We start from the raw sequence: 17,070 nt of genomic DNA, 5'->3' as shown, positions 1-17,070 counted from the left end.
GCTATCTTCGTTAGAAACACGTTGTTCGTCATTCAAGCGTTCAACGTACAGAAGACAAAGAAAATTAACGTAATACGATAGAAGTTTAAAGAATGGAAGATAATTGTCCATTTGTCTTGTTTATTTAAATAAATATTCATTTTTCATAGTAAAAGTAAAATTGAATTTAAACTGCTGAACTTTAGCTCATGCGAATATCTGTTTTGCTCTAATAGCTGAGATTCGATAATTCTGATCATCTGATTATCCTATATCATATAAAAAGTACACAATTTTTTCTCATACAAAGTAGTCAAATTCAAACATTTGCTCAGTAACATAGAAAAATCAACGATACGATATTAGACAATATCCAAACAAACAGTAATAATATTTTTTAGTAGACAAATTCGTGGTTGAACCTATTACGATGGAAAATAGGGAATAGAAAATGGAAATAATATTCGGCTACGTAAAATTAAAGCGTTGCTTCTGTTTCGAGTGAGACGGAACGGGGGTGAATTATCGCGAAAGCAGATGCAGCCACGCCGGAAGCCAAGAGGTGGCTGAATGAACACACCGACGCGTATCGAACCTGCGCATTTCGTATTGCGCGACATGCATTGCTCGCCCATTTTACTCGGGGGCGGGATACATGTTTATACAGCGTGCTCGATGAAAAGCGTACTCGCGACATTTTCCATTCTCCTGGTAGGCAAAATTGTGGCCCTATGTAGAGGGTTAATGAACGGCCGTTTGCTGTTGGAATAATTTCTTTTGATTAGGAGAAATTTAATTGCAAGTATCGATGCGTCTCGTGATACCCGAATTTTCTTCACCGGAGACGTATTCCTGTTTTCAGACACGTTTAAAGAGAGGTACAGTTGACACCACCGTACGATGAAAATCGACGAAGCGTTTATCATGGAGTTCGTGATTATGCTTATCGTTCGTTTGCTGTTACGTTATTTTCTCTCTTTTGTTCTTGTTCCATTTATTTCGTCGACTTATTCGAAAAACTCTTTGGTATATACGATGTAAAAAAATAGACGAAACATTAGAAGCGTAAATTACGAGGAAAAATAAACGTAAGCTTTAGACGCGTGTATCTATAACAGAAGCGTGTTAGGGAGCGTTCTAATATATAAGAGTTAATAAATGATAGCGTTAATATGGATTGCTATATAATTAAAATAGCTACATGCCACATGGTGTTGTTCAGAATGGAGCAGAGTGAGATTCTTCAAACTTCTAGGAGCAGCCTTTGGAGAGAATAGTTGCATAATGTGAGTAGCGTAACGTCCTTCGATATCTTACGATCAAAGATAATATCAAACGTTATGCCTATACTGCTCAATGGTTGAAGAGTCAAATCGCTAAGGATCAGGTGATAAACGCGAGAAAAAGAAGCCGCAACGTTTGGCAGCAAGTTTAAGGAATTTCCATTGTGTATTCTCAATTTTGTAACTGTGCGATTTGCAGTAAGACGATCAGATAATACAAGCATATTCCGAAATGTGTCTAGACAGTAGATGGTAGAGTGGAATTCTGAGCGTGTTAGCGTTACAAGAGAATTTTGATACTCCGCGAGTAAGCCCTAGAGATTTAAAAGCACGAGATGTAATTGCAGCGAGACGCGAATGGCAAATTTGAGGAAAAAATAATGCCCACGTTCTTAACACGACTCAACGAACATAGTGGTACACCGTTTATAGCGTAGTTAAAAAATTGAACTACTCCTTCCGTGGCTAAATCTGACTATGTGGCGTTTGGCTAAATTTCATACAAAAGAGACAATTTATCGTTGCAACAGCGTTCAGGAAACCGATCAACGTAATTTTCTATCAATTAAACTCATTGACGATTATAAACGCAATGATCAATTTTGCGATCATCTGCGTATAGTAAAAATTTCGCACGCAGGGGAAGCCCTAAATTTTTTAATGCAATCTTATTGCTGTTACGTTTCGAAAATTGACGCATCGCGATTTTTTCCACGAAGATGGAAGTCCAATTATCGTTTCGTACGAATGTTAACGTACTATTTCATTCTGTCGATTAAACAATTTATTTTTCCATCAAGTCCCACTTCTTTTTGTCGAATGAAAAAATTGCAACAAATTTGTTATTCCTCACGAGCAAAGGGAATATCCAATTATATACAAAGCGTTAATTAAAAGATCGTAGATGAGAAATGAGAAGAAATTTTTGTTTTCATCCCTAATATCTATCTTTAGTTTCATGAATTACCAAGAGATGAGATTCTCCGATAGCTTTGAATAGCGTAAACGGACGAACTCGATGGCCCTTAAAACCCGACCTTGTTCGTGGCATCGTCAGCCTAATTCACGAACTCATGAACCCTGGTCACGTGCCCCTCTCGTTCGTAAAATGTGTTTAGTATTTCTATGCCGCTCTTGATGGCTCTGCTTTTAAATTTATGGTATTATACTTGGTGTATAGGTGTGTGTGTGTGTATGTATGTATGTGTGTATATATGTATACGTGTCGCGATATCATTAATAATGGACGTACCGAGCTCGATGAACCCTTCAGTGTTGTGAAACACCCTCGATTCTCACGTTCCCCGATACAACATCGTTAAAATGGCGAAATAAGAGCAACAGGGCGAAGCTTGCCCAGATTCCGCTTAGAATTTTATCTTCCATCTGTTTTCATAATGAAAACCATGTAAAATTGACTGCTATAGAATTACGTAGCTGGATTTTGTAGAATTTAATTTGTCATTGTAAATACAGAAATAGAAGACTTTTAATGGAAAAATAGTTATTATCTTGTAAATTATAATTTATACATGAAAAAATAGCTTGAAAATCTAGTATTTCGCGAAAATCTACGGTAGACCTATGGGAGGAAATAAAAACTTTGCAAACGACGTTCTGCTTCGAAGATGATTCAATTTGGATATTTTTCAATACGGGGTTTTGCTTCCGAGAGAATTTGATTTGAAAATTCTGCAGTTAAATCCTGGCTGTGTGAAATTGTTAATAGACAAAGATTCTAGATTATCCACTAGAATAGATAGATATTAATTATTAAGATGAAATTTAATAACATAATATGACACAATAAGATAGCAGTAAAAGATGGATGTAAATATATAACGTAGGATAAGGAATTAGGAATAAGAATGCGATAGCCATGAGCCTAAAGTACAGATAAATTATGATTATTATTATCATCATTATTATTATATTATGAATGCAGAACACTAAATACATATGTACATTCAAATATTCTAATCTGACGTGTATTAATAGACAGTTAGAAATCTTTCTCTCCGTGATTGAAACATGGCTTTCCAACTTGGCGAAGGATCGAGAGGTCGACTTCAGATCGCAAACTCGCCTAACCGAATCGGATAAACGCGTATACTCGCGCGAACCAAAGTTAGCGTATTTCCGGTTAACCACCTGACGACGGTGGCCAACTTGGCTAGGGATTTTGATCCTGTGTTAACTCACGAACAGGTCAATTGTACTTTACAATAGGAAACGCTGTTATATTGTATATAAACTGGATAGAAGCCAAGAAAATTTTTCTCCAAAATTCTATAATGCAATTTTACCTTCTTATAGCTGCGTCATTTTATCTTATTGGCTGCTATTATGTTATCTATAAAAGAAACGAAAATAAAGGAAAATAAGAGAGAAGGTAGGGCAGATCTTAAACAATGTTCACGCGGTCTTTTTAAACTATAGCCGGTCCCATTATGGTGAATTATGAGAACGATTGCTGGAGATATTTGAACGTCCGCCACGGGCAAAAGTAGCACAGCAGCCGGATATAAATCGCGAAAGATTCTTTCGGGACCCCACGGTAGCTTTTACGGGTGCCACGCCGTGGATTTCTCCTTTTATTGGAAGGAAAACAATTTTATAGTGTCTACAGTGTTGCTCAACCGCGTTACGTGCCCCGGCTCGTTCTTACAGAGAGCTCTATCTTAATTCTACGATATACTTACAGTGACGGACAAAAGCAAGTTTAGATGTAAAATGAAAGGTATAAAAGAAACGTAGCATGGCATTGCAAAATGGATTTATATCTGATAAGAGCAATGAATAAATCAGAAAATACGTAACTTCTGCCGATATGGTATCCAGTATTCTCAGTATCTAGCAGGCATCTCTTTTATGGAGTTTTTACACAGATATGTATGTATATATACATATGTTAATTTTCGTTTTATAAAGAAATAATAGAATGCACAACATTTTTTGTTTTATATCATTTTGTTGAATTACGTACGTTCAATAGAACAAAACATAGGATGCTTCGCATAGAACATTATTTCCTTAGAAAACGCGACAAGCTTTTGAGTCGACCTAATGCCTAAGAACAGATTTCATTTTGCGAACTTTGAGCGTGCGAATGCGAGGAAGATATAAGTACGTGTGAGTTTAAAAAAAATATAGCAAAGCCAAGTCCATTTCCAGGCTGTAAGGACACAGTTAGATAAAATAACGATAAACCTAAATTTCCTCTCCTCGCAAACATCAGTTTCTCTATTTAAATTTGCAATTAATTATTGCGTCATTTGAACCTTGTATTTCTTAACATTCTTCAATCGTTGAATCATTTGAAATGTTAAAATCTTAAAAAAGAAAAAAAGATAGAATTTTGGTGGAAAACTTTAGTTTTCAAGAATATTATAATTTAATTATGTTCAAAGATAAATTGAACGTTATTGCGGACGATATATTCGCCAGGATTGAATCGATATCGATGCCGGCCACGAAGTGAGAGCTATTGGAGGAATCTTTATGAAGTGTTTACGCCTTAGGAAAGGTTTGAAGGGGGCCTGGCCCAGAAACGTGTACCTAATGACATGAAATCGGGTACTTCGGATTCCAGCCAAGCTCTTGTACCACTTACATCGAACAATATGGCTAAATTTACGCTTTTACGTGCTCTTAGAGTACCGTGTTACGTGACTCAAGCACTTTCGTATCTCGTACATCGAATTCACCTTACAAAATCTCCATTTCATTTGAATCGATTTCATTTTAATCTATTTTACTCTGAACTAGTTCAGTGTTCGTCAGTCATCTTTAGATTGTAGGCGACCCATAAAAGTTTGGATTAAGTTTCTCAATTTCACGACTCTTCGTTTTCATTCACATTCTACATTTTACATGATAAAGATCATCAGTGGCATTTATCGCGTAAAATATGGAGCATAAATCGAAATTTAAGATTTAGATGGAAATTAAGCGAGCTAATCGAATTTTCAGCTAAATTATGCGATTCTTTAATTTCAAAACACCTCGTTTTAAATTCGCAGCCTATATTTCACACGATAAAGACAAGATCAAGTAACGCAATTGAAATTTAATCTAAATTATACGGCTATCGTTCGCGAGCTAATAATTTCAATGCGTTGGACTCGTTAATTTATATAATTTGATTCCTAACTGTTTGATTTATCAGTGAGAATTTAATAAGAAATTTTATGCAACAGTCCAATTCATCGGACTTTGGAATAATGTGAAAATTTTACAGATGATAGTGTGAGTTGGGAATGCTGGAGAAGATTAGCGATCAGAAATTAGTATCCTTCAGATTGGTAAGCTAGTTTGATCATACTTTGGGATAGCAGTATTAATTATCTGTATTGCCGGAGATTTAGTTCGACGAAGCTTGTGAAATTTATTCAACGACTTCGTTTAGATACTCAATTTTTGTATAAGTACCGTTAATTACTATTGAAAAATATAGCGACGGATAAGTACGCTGTGGCTGTAATTTCTTCAACATTGTTGCGTTATTGAGTAGCACTTTATTTTGAATTGTTTATATATCTTTTGTTATTACGTGTATTCTGCGATTTACATTTTCGAACTATCGAAAGAGAGAATGAAAATTATTTATATAAATAAATTACGATGTGTTTAACGAAACAATATCTACATAGAATAAATCGCGTATAAAATATCGTAAATCCATCAAAATTCGATGTTAACGTTCCTTAATCATTTTACAATATCTTCGTATTAGAAGAATAAAAAAGGAAAATGAAGAGATTCTAAATAACAATTTCATAATATGAATAAAATATCCCTTCGCGGAGATTCAAATTGATAATTATTTATGTAAATAAGAACAAGAAGAGACGAATAAAAGCAAAGATCAGTCAGGTTATCGATCGATTTTCCAAAATTACACGAACGTAAACAGACGTGTACATGGATTTTCATTTATAACTTTCAAGTGAATTACTTTTTATTAAAATTATATTCTTCTAGTTTCAATAAGCAGTAGAAATTTCGTTGAATTTACGATGGCGTTCGTCGGCCGTCAGGTGTAACGATTCGCAATCGCCTGGGAAATTATTCGAAATTCACTTTCGTTTCGTCGGCGAAGCGACACGAACGGGTCTCGTAAATAATTGGCGCTTTAATCATTTTAAATGCACGGATAATCCGGGATCAAGTTCAAGATAGAGCTCCAGGACAGATACAGATTATTGCTCGTGCACAGGACAGAGCGGTATTTGCGCAAGACACGTTTAATTTCAACTGAAACAATTTAACGAACAACATCCTTAATACGAATCTTTCACTTTAAATCATAGAATGTACAACAAAATCCTCGTGAATGATGTAAATTTATGAGAATGTACAGGATGAATTATTCGAGTAATTAGAAAATTATGGCACGTTGTTTGATAGATTGGGAAGGTTCTATAAAAATAAAAAAAATAATTTTTATAGAAAAGGTTCGAACCATTCGCATTAAATTACATTGTATGATTAAACGATGAAGAAAAGTTTGTAGGAACAGGAAAGTGAGTTAATCGAATAATATCAAAATTATAACGCGTTCGCTTGAAAATTGGGAAAATTCGAGAAGTCTCCGTTACAGGAGAGTTCCATAGAAAAGTAACTATCGGAGAAAAATTCTGTAGAAAAATAGCTTCTGCATAAAAATTCTTACGTACTTTCTTTGAAGATAGAAGCATTTCGAAAATATCGTGATCTTTCGTGTTACGCTGGAAAATATATAAAAAATACTTTTCACGAATAGTACATAGATTTATGAGAACATACAGAGTGAATTACTTGGGTAATTCCAAAATTATGTTATGCTGATGCGTTTGTATGTAAAGACAGTGTTGTCGCGAAGAAATCACTGTAAATTTTCTTCGTTATAAAGCGATGTTACTTCCTTCAATATTTGGTGTTTCGTATGCACAATATTATGTTTTACGAATTCTTAGTTAAATATACGATAAATGTATTTGTGTTTTTGGTAAAACTGGTCCTAATTGGAATGTGTTATATCTTTATAGAAATAGTATTTCTACTCGTAACGCAAAAGAACATTTCATTAGAAATATCGAGTGTCAAATTTTGTTTGCAAAGAACATTAAACCTTCACTTGTTATAACACGATCTTTTAATACTTCTCGTTCCTTCATTTTTTAAATAAGAATTGAAAATCGGATAAGATGATAGATTATTGATAATATTAGTAATTGCAAACATCGATTGACATTTAAGCCGAATGAAATATCGTATAAATCTTTAATATTACACGGGAACAGAATCATTTTTATTCTTCGATTGTCGACACGATCGATCATACCGCCGGTCAAATTATAAATCTGCTGCCGCTGGCGTTTTTGATTTTATTGAAATTAATTCGCACGATATTAATATCCGCGTTGTATAAAATTGGAATAAAAATCGTGTAAAATGAATCTTGCACGTTCTTCCCATGAAATTCTTTTCAATTGTTATTCTAAGTTGGATATTGTTGTTCTCGATTGAATTTTTATCGTTCAATATAATTTGGCAATCATGGTTCGCAAATCGTGATTTGCCTTTGGCTTAGACAAATTCTATGAATACGTGTGTATTATACGTCCCCTAAACATCAAGTACCATAATCTTCTTTCCTGTTTAATACTTTTATATCTGTCACATTCACAGCATCCTGTCTATAATCTTTATCTATCAATTTTAAATCTTCCAAATTCCAACATTATATAATCTCCCCACAATAAAACTATTTCTACACCTATATCCTCCGTATTATATTCTATTTCCTGTACTGTACACCCTAAAATCTTCGCCATCGTTTAATTATTTTCACAAGTATTCTCACAGTCATACTCCGCATCGATTAATTTAAAAATTTGGAACCCCGAACTTCTATAAACCTTTGAAAATCTAAATAGAATCAAAAACAGGTTGGAAAAAATAAATAAAAATTCTCATCCGACAATATCCTGCGTGCATACGTTATACTTCCCCGCGCTATGCACTGGTACAATTAATTAGAACAATCTTTTCTGAAACTTGTGTGTATCATTAAAATTCCCCCCTCTTACAATCCTTATCGATTCTAAAACCTTCCAAATTCCAACTCTTAACTTACAGATCCGCCAATAATGAAACTATTTCTACGTTATATTCTGTTCTGGTGTATACACTTGAAAATATATATTTTTCATAGGTACACTCTCATTTCCATGTCGATCAATTAAAAAATTCCAAACTTCGCAAAACGTTCCCAGAAACATAATAAAACCAACAGAAATAAGACTGAAAAATACTGAAAAGATAAGGAAAAATATTCATCTAACGATATGATGGTGAATCTCGCGTATGTTCTATGCGTCATGTTCTCCCACACTATGTACCTGTGCAATTAATTGGCACAATTCTTTCCAAGATTTCTGTATCTCTTACGTTCTCCCAGTTCATAACCATTATCAACTCCAAGATTTCAACTTACAAATCTCTGCACAACGGAGCTATTGCTGAATCTACATCGTCTATATTATATTGTACCCTGTACACCCTATATTGTCACCTCCCTATACTCCCTCCCCCATATCGATGAATTAAAGAATTTCAAACCTCTCGGAGCCTTCTCAAAAATTCAATCAAACCAACAAAGATAAGACCGAAATAAAAGTGAATTAAGATTGGGGAAAATAAGGAAAAATACTCACCCGACGATGCGGTGAATCCCGCGTGCATGCCGTACCTCGGCGCGGTCATGTGTTGGGGGTGCGGCGTCGGCTGGAGCGCGGCATGTGTGGCGGACACAGGCGCCTGAGGATGCGTGGCCGCCGGCCGCGACAATATCGTGTCGATGCCATGCGGATTGCTTCCGACGGAGGTGATAGAAGTGGCAGGACTGTGTTTTCCACTTCCAGTGGGTGAAGCCTGCCCTTGAGTGATCGTAGACAATGGAACGCTGATCCTGGGCAAGTGAATCCCGGCAGCTTGTTGTTGCTGTTGATGATGAACCTGCTGTTGTTGTTGTTGCTGTTGTTGCTGCTGGTGCTGCTGGTGTTGCTGATGGTGACTTCGTTCAGCCATAGAGTGCAACGCTGCCAATGGTTGACTGGCCAACATGCTTCCACCGGCGGCGCTCAGATTTAAAAATTGGAGAACATGAGGCGCGGCTGCTGCGTGAAAATCGTGCAACCAAGGCGGTCTAGGAGGCGGTGGCGAGTGGCTGGATGCAGGAGGCGGCGAACACGAGCCCAGAGATGAACCCGCAGACGAACTTCTGTCGCCTTCCAAGTGACTGTTCCGTCTGTGAGCGTCGCTCAACGACGACATGTTCTCGCCTGGCTGTGCCTCTGGGCTCGAACGAGACTGCAAGTCCGTGCAGGGCTCCGTGTCCGTGCAGCTCTTACCACTTGTGTTGTTGTTGTTATTGTTGGTCAGAGAACACACCATCTCGCACCACGCATAGTTCGGCAATGAGCGGAAAATTTCGGCCGGGACTGGAAACCGGGGTTTAAACGACAAGATCGTTTGCAGATGATGGGCGGGTCGAGCACTTTGGAGCGCGGTCACTGGTACACACTAAGCATAATCACTCACGATTTGGCGGTGGACTGGTTCCTCACCGATCACTTTGTTGCGCTCCCATAATGTGGTTTATTTGGTTTTCGAAATATTAGCTTCAGGATATTTTAGAATATGTTTTATAGAGATATTTCTGTTTAGGAGGAGTTATTTTTTATTATTATTATCATTGGTGCTAGCTTTATTTAGCACGTGTGGCTACTTTAAGGTTCTCCAGTTATTTCACCAAAATATCCCAAATTTGATGGACGATAGTTTTATTTACGTTAATGGGTTCTTAACAAAAGGTGAACAAATTGACTTTTCAAGATATTTTATTATGTAAAATATTCCAAAATAATTTTCGAAGACCACTGCGTTTCAATCAAAACATTCTTTTTTCTCGATGCTCAATACAAGACTCTACTCATTATGTTCTCCAATTTCTTCTTTTTTTCAAATTCAATGTAAATTCTCTACCACTGTGTTTTTTAACATAAATTTGTTTTCCCTGAAGTCCAAAATAACCTTCTTTTCGCCACTATATTCTACAATATGACTTTCTTTTTTCCCAGAGTTCCATATAAATTTTTCACTATGTTCTCTAATGAAAACTTTTCCCTTTCCTCAATTCCAAAATGACGTTTTTTCCTACTACATTCTCCAACGAAGATCCGCCCTTTTATTAAGAAATGCAAACTGATCTGTTTCTCACCACTGTGCTCTCTACTCCAAGTTTTTCCTTCTAAAGTTTAATGCAATCTTCCCCCACCACAAATTTATTCTCCTATACAAATTAATTTCTTCTAAATCCAATATATCCCTTCTTCTACCACTGCACTCTGCGATACAAATCTCTCTTTTTCCTAAAGTTCAGTATGAACTTTCCATCGCTGTGTTCTCCAATACGATTTTCCTCTCCCCCTAAGATCCAATATAAACTGTCCACCTCCGACTTCTCAAACGCAAAGATTTCTTCCTTTTCCTCTCGACCAATCCTCTTCGTTCAAAGTCCTTATCTCACTAGATTTTTTCCTCCCCAGATGTTCCCCTTTCCCAAAGTTCAAACTTCAACAACTTGTGTTTTCACCACTATACTCCTCTATCATCCACCGAAATCCTTGCCTCTGAATAACAAACCGATACCCTGCAAATTCACGAATCATACACGCCTAATATCACTTAAGGTACGACATATCGGAAAATATGGTTGAAAAATCACGTCGATTGTTGGGTACACTATACTAACTTGTTAAGGGGGTAGTAGCCGAGCGACTCGGCTCGCCAAGTGGTATGCGACTGGGGTGCATCGGGAGCCAAGCTCGTCCGATCCGACTTAACTCGCTCGAAGCATGGTCGAGGTGCTTCGTGTTTGGTTCGGGTTTTGGTTTCGGGTTCTCTCGGCTCTCCGATAGGTCGATCCAACAGCCGGCTGTGCAACGAACGAACGAAGTGGATTGGCGTGGAAACGGTGGGTCGGCTGAACATCGAAGGGCGGTTCTGTTCCAGGATTGGCCAACCTCGGCTCATTCCTCCGGAAGAAGAGGTGTTCCGGGCGGGGCCTCTCAATCTCGCGTTAGCTTCTTGTTAAGCGTCTTTCATTGTGTGTTTAAATTCGTAATTTATGATCCCGACTGAATAAAACAAGAACTCGCTTGGTGTTCCGCTTACTGGCTGCTGGCTGGTTGGCTGGCCGAGGCTAGGAAGCCCCCTGGCTCCGACTGAGCTGTTTGCCTGACTGGCTCCGCTAGTTTGCTCGACAACTGGGCACCTCTGTATGACTATGGTGACACTACCGCCTCGATAACTTCCTTGCTTCCGCCGCCCTCTTCCTTTCCACCCCTTCACGCTCCTGCGTATGCCCTACCACCCCTCTTTCCATCTCTCTTTTCCATGTCTTTTCGGGGTATATACAGGGTGGTCAATAGGGTATACTCGTTTTAATTGTAGCGTATCGTGTCGTAGCTGTTGCCTCGAGCTGGGAAGATTAAGGCTTCGTCGGGTCTATAGGTCGGTTTATTATACTGCGATACGTACGTATCTATGTAACGTGATTTTTTCCTCAGCTATCGATTCACGTATTTTGTCCAGGTATTAGATAGAAAGTATAAGTGTAGCGGGTCTGTTATAACCCATGAAGTATGTATCACGAAACAAATATATGCAGGATGTTCAATAGGATACTGACTTTTATGGTGCTGTAGCGAATTATATTGGTTGCTTCGAAGAGGAAAATGTTAAGATTCTGTCGAGTCTATGGATCAGCCTACGATACGATGATACACATATGGTACGATGGTACACCTGTAGCACAATTTTCTCTCATTACCAATCAAAGTATTTGACCAAGTACCTACAAAGTATGTACAAGTATCTGCAAAACCACCCTGAAATTTCGAACCAAACAAATCAAACCAGAATATTCGTATGAGTACTCTAACGAAAAATTAAAAGAATATGTCGTCTCGTTAAGATCGTACGTTGTTCGACTCGACAAACAAAAACCGATGTTTGTATCATTATCCTGTTAGCCACCCTATATGTATCAGCATCTCTGTGCCGGTTCACTCCGACCGGACGAGTCTCCAGCTTTTCAGCCAGCCAAGTACGCGTAGACCGAGCAAATCGAGTTATTTGCTCCCGATGGTCCATTTGGCTTGCTCCTACGTATGGCGATGCACGTGTCAACGAGAATTCGCTTACTTCATCCGGCTAAATCATTGCCACTAGGATCACGTAACTAATGTCGCTCCTTGCCTCTCTCTATCCTTTTACAACTACGCTTATCCTTCGCTCCAAACCATCTTCATTTGTTTCTGGTATCTGGGTTCAGCTAGATCTGGCGTTCGACCAATCTAATGATCGAGCCAACCGAACGAACCTTTCGCTCGTTTTCCAACCGAAGGATGAATAATTTATGCCGGCTGACTGCTGGCTACCCCCATTTCCCTCCTCCAAGCTTCAGTTCGCTGGCGTTATGTTAGGCGAGAGGTTCGTCGAATGTCGAATCGACGGATAATGGACGGCGAGGCATCGTTCCCGGCGAAATTGTTTTGAACTGGAGGGTTTTAGGTGAAGGGAGGGGAGGATAGAGATTTGATGTTACTATTGGTATATGTTGCTACAATGGTTAGATGGTATTCTCCATATTGATTCCGGGGGTGGCTCCGTCAGACCAGCTATCGTCGGATGGACTTGCGTCTAACCGAGGAAGTTTATTTCTCCATTTAGATTTCTGCACTGTATTGCTTTCTCTGCAGTGTATTTCTTCTGGTTTTCAACGGTTCAAACAGAAAACTTTGCGAATACTTTGGATGAGGGAATAGCAGCAGTAGGAATTATGGGATGTGGATGTTTTTAGGAAATTGTAGATTTGACGAGCTTTTTATTCTTCTGAATTTAGATTTGTTCGGTATCTTATTTCTTTTACTACGATACTTTTTTTTCGTTTAATAATTTAACAAGATTTTACGCATGATATTTTATTTAAACAAGAAAATCGTAGGACATGGGTGTTCTTAGGAAATCGCAGGTTCGACGAGCTTTTTATTGTTCTGAATTTAGGTTTGTTCGATATGTTGTTTATTTATGGCGGTTTCTTTTGCTCGATGGTTTAACAAGATTTTACGAACGATATTTCGTCAAAGCGAGAAAATTATAGGACGCGGTTATTTCCTCTCGTTCTGGGATTATATTTGTCGAGTGTATTGCTTCTTTATATGTCAGGAAGTTTCTTTTATTCAGTGGTTTAAAAAGAAGATTTCGTGAATGACATTTTGTGAAGGGGAATTCTTAGAGGCAGGAAATTGCCGGGTGTGGATGGTTTTCCTCGTTGATACACTCTGTGTGATTATTTTGTTTTCCTTTTCTGTAGCTTTTTAAAATAAGGATATTAAACTAAAAAAGAGAGAACATTTGAAAATTTCTTCTCTATTATTTTGAATAATTTGATAAATTTGTATTTCCTGGAAATTCAATATTAATCGTAATTTTTTTAAAAATTAAAAGATCATATAAAAAAAGGAAGATATGAAAATCTAATAAAAATATAATTCTTTTTCCATTATTCTAGATGATTACGATAAACCAGTATGTTTTAAATTTTATTTCGATTATAATATTGTTTAATAAATCAAACAATAATAGAAGAGAACATATAATATTAAATCGCGTATAATATTAAAAGAATACTCGGCAAATATTGTTTCGATATCTACCTGAAGCTAATTTTGATTTATTATCAGCAACAAGAGTCAGGGTCGGGCAATTGAGGTCGATACGGATCTATTAGGGCCGGTTCTCGTAATAATCCGTATTAAATGGTCGCGATACAGCACGATGTAATAATATAGAGACAATGATACGCGATAAAAGCGCGACGCTTCATGAAGACGCGGCATATGGCGCATTTTATGACTCTGTTCGATAGCACCGTTTCAATTATGGAAAATAATCTGTCGATCCTCTGTTTAAATAAGATGATTTCAATAATACACATGCAAACATACATTGACTCTTGATACAGCTGAACGTATTATTTTATTCACAATCGAAATCGAAATCGAAATTGGTTTTAACAAAATTCTCTGAACCTTCTGTTCCGGTCAGATAGCAACATAATTCAATTTTAAGTTACGCAAGGTACAATATTTAAAATTCTAGTTAATATTAAAATGCAAAATATTTGCTATTTTATTCGAAAGTGTTAACTAAAATAAAGAATTACTTTATTCTGTTGTTATCTCTAAAATAAAATTAATTAAAATGAAAATCATACCTGATTGTTATTTACCTAACTTAAAACCACATATAGACATATTTCTAACTACAATAATTAGTTCGTATAACGTACATATTATATCGAATAAACGACAATGTATATTAAATCCGTAGATGACCACATAGCATTTCAATATGCGAATGACGCTTCTTTGAATTATTTTATTCCATATTTAGCTGATGTTATTTTGGAGTAATTAAACATTAGGTCATTTAAATGTAATAAATAATTTTGCCTCGAATTATTGCACTGTTCAATTGTTAAATCTGTGAAATAATTTCTTATATCGTTTTATATCTAGTCTACACCTTAGTCTACGTTAAGTTACTTACTCACCATTTCGCGAATGACGACTGCGGTCTTTGCACTAGAGAAATGAAAGAGTTAAACAGTTCATTTCAGGCACAAGTCGCAATCTAAAACACATTTATGTGGCGACGTAACGCGTTCGCGCATCTATACACGTATATGTATATCTATAATACAAGTAAATACAGGCAACGTAACGTCCATTCGCTTTGAATATAATTCGAAAAGAATCGCGGTTTCCGTCGGCGTAATCCGCGCCGCGGTGGCAACACCAGAGCATAAATTTCTCGTTAAGGACTGCCCCCCATCGTTCGGTTTTATCTCCTTCCTCCTATAGAAAGTCATTACGCGCCTCTTCCATGTCTCCATCGTGTTCTCTCACCCTTTTTCATCCGCTTTCTTCATTCTAGCTTCCTGTTTACATTATGAAAAAACATATCGAAAGGTATAGTATACAGCATCTATAGCGTAAGTATACTATTAAGAATACAATTCTTACTAGCTACAGGAAAATTGCTAAAAGGACGCAATAGCTAGAGAAAGTATTTGCTCCTTGTATCTCTTATAGTGATAATGTACTATAATCAATTCGGCACAAGCATCATTAAATTTGGTAATATTTTTACGTTAAATAAAAATACTAAGTAAATGAAATGTAGGACCTGATGGAGGAAACACTTAGTTGGAAAGTATGTGGTATCCACCTATACCGTTTATGTAATCGCTGCAAACGTCGTATAAATTCACTATAGATGATTAATGTTGAATATTTTGTAAATTATTAACCACTAAATTAGCACGTAACGCAATATGATGTAACATAAGTAGGATAAGTAAATAATATGACAAGTACAACGAGAAGATCCGCAGGCAAAATGCAAGGCATTACTGTAAATGATAAAAGATAGCAATAAACCACTAACTATTAACCGCAACTGTTAACCATCGACTTCCAACCATGGGAAAAGACAGGTGTCGTTAGCTTGGATTTTTGCAAACTTTATCATTACCAATATAAAGTTTTATCAAAGTATTGGAGCTACACCTCCGGTACCTCCCCTTATTAAACCACCATACGTTATTGTATATCTATAGAAAGGGTTGATTCATACCGATAAAATCCGTGCAAATTACACCGTCATGTTAAGTATTATGTATTCTTCTATCTATTCTAAAAATCCATTTTTGTATTAGCGTAGGTTATTAAATAATACCCGTAGAAAGGGTTGATTTGGACCAATAAAATCAGTGCAAATTACATCGTTACCGACGATCAACCGGCAATAAAGCTTGCTCTGTCTTTCTCTTTCTCTCTGTATGTCTCTCTCTCTCTCTCTCTCTCTCTCTCTCTCTCTCTCTCTCTCTCTCTCTCTCTCTCTAGAGGATGTAACGATTCGACGGCCTCGATTAATGGACTCGCGCCCGCGTTTGGGTCTTCGCGACGAATTGAAACGCTTAACGCTTAGCGATTAGCGAATTCATTTGCAAATCGAACCATTTGCTCCGTCCCCTAAACGGAAGTGTACTTTGATTCCCGAAGATGGATGTTTCTGGTAAAGAGGAGAGAATGAATTAGGGTGTTTGTAGTTCAGGCATTAGAGGCTTGTTAGATTTGTAAGTATGGTTTTCGAAGTTGTTTGCAATTAAGAATATATAGGAAGATATGGAAAATTATTTATCTATGCGTGAATGGGGGAATGAATTTTGTGGGTTTTCCGAGTTCTTGGAGTTGAGCGTTGGATTTGCGAGATCGGCGAAACTACAGTGGGAATTTTTCAAGTCATGTGTATAAGGTTGTAATAGGAATTTCTTAAGATATATTGAAATTCAAAGCGTATTAGTCGTATTAAAGGTACCTACACAAGGAACAATTTTCTGCTTTTTTCCATCTAATTACAAATTTACTATTTATGAAAAAGATACTCTGAACTAATAACTTAAACATACTGAATATTATTGTACATTCGTAATAGCGGACATACGAATACAGAAAGATTTGATTTTATCTATTTATTTATCTAATCATTATTGGAACTTAAAATTCGAAAGTCATTGTATACTTACAATATTCTAAAGCAGAAACAATATATTCTAGAACCCCATCGAAAAATTCAAACTATTTCTCTTTATATCCTATAGTAGGTACCTATTGGTCCTATGAAGAAAATA

General features: G+C 36.9%; 1 protein-coding gene across 1 annotated transcript in view; it reads right to left on the bottom strand.

Moving 5' to 3' along the window:
• The window catches only part of LOC100648324 (homeobox protein Nkx-6.2), a 46,263-nt gene extending 36,395 nt beyond the window's left edge, over positions 1 to 9,868 (bottom strand). The window contains exon 1 of the mRNA XM_003397198.4: positions 8,963 to 9,868. Within this exon, the coding sequence (XP_003397246.2) occupies positions 8,963 to 9,701 (739 nt within the window). The 5' untranslated portion in view covers positions 9,702 to 9,868. The remainder of the gene's footprint in view (positions 1 to 8,962) is intronic.
• Positions 9,869 to 17,070: the final 7,202 nt, after the last annotated feature.

This window comes from Bombus terrestris, chromosome 8, assembly GCF_910591885.1.
Source record: "Bombus terrestris chromosome 8, iyBomTerr1.2, whole genome shotgun sequence".
NCBI lineage: Eukaryota > Metazoa > Arthropoda > Insecta > Hymenoptera > Apidae > Bombus > Bombus terrestris.
The sequence above is the reverse complement of the archived record's forward strand: the minus strand, read 5'-3'. Positions and strand labels throughout refer to the sequence as shown.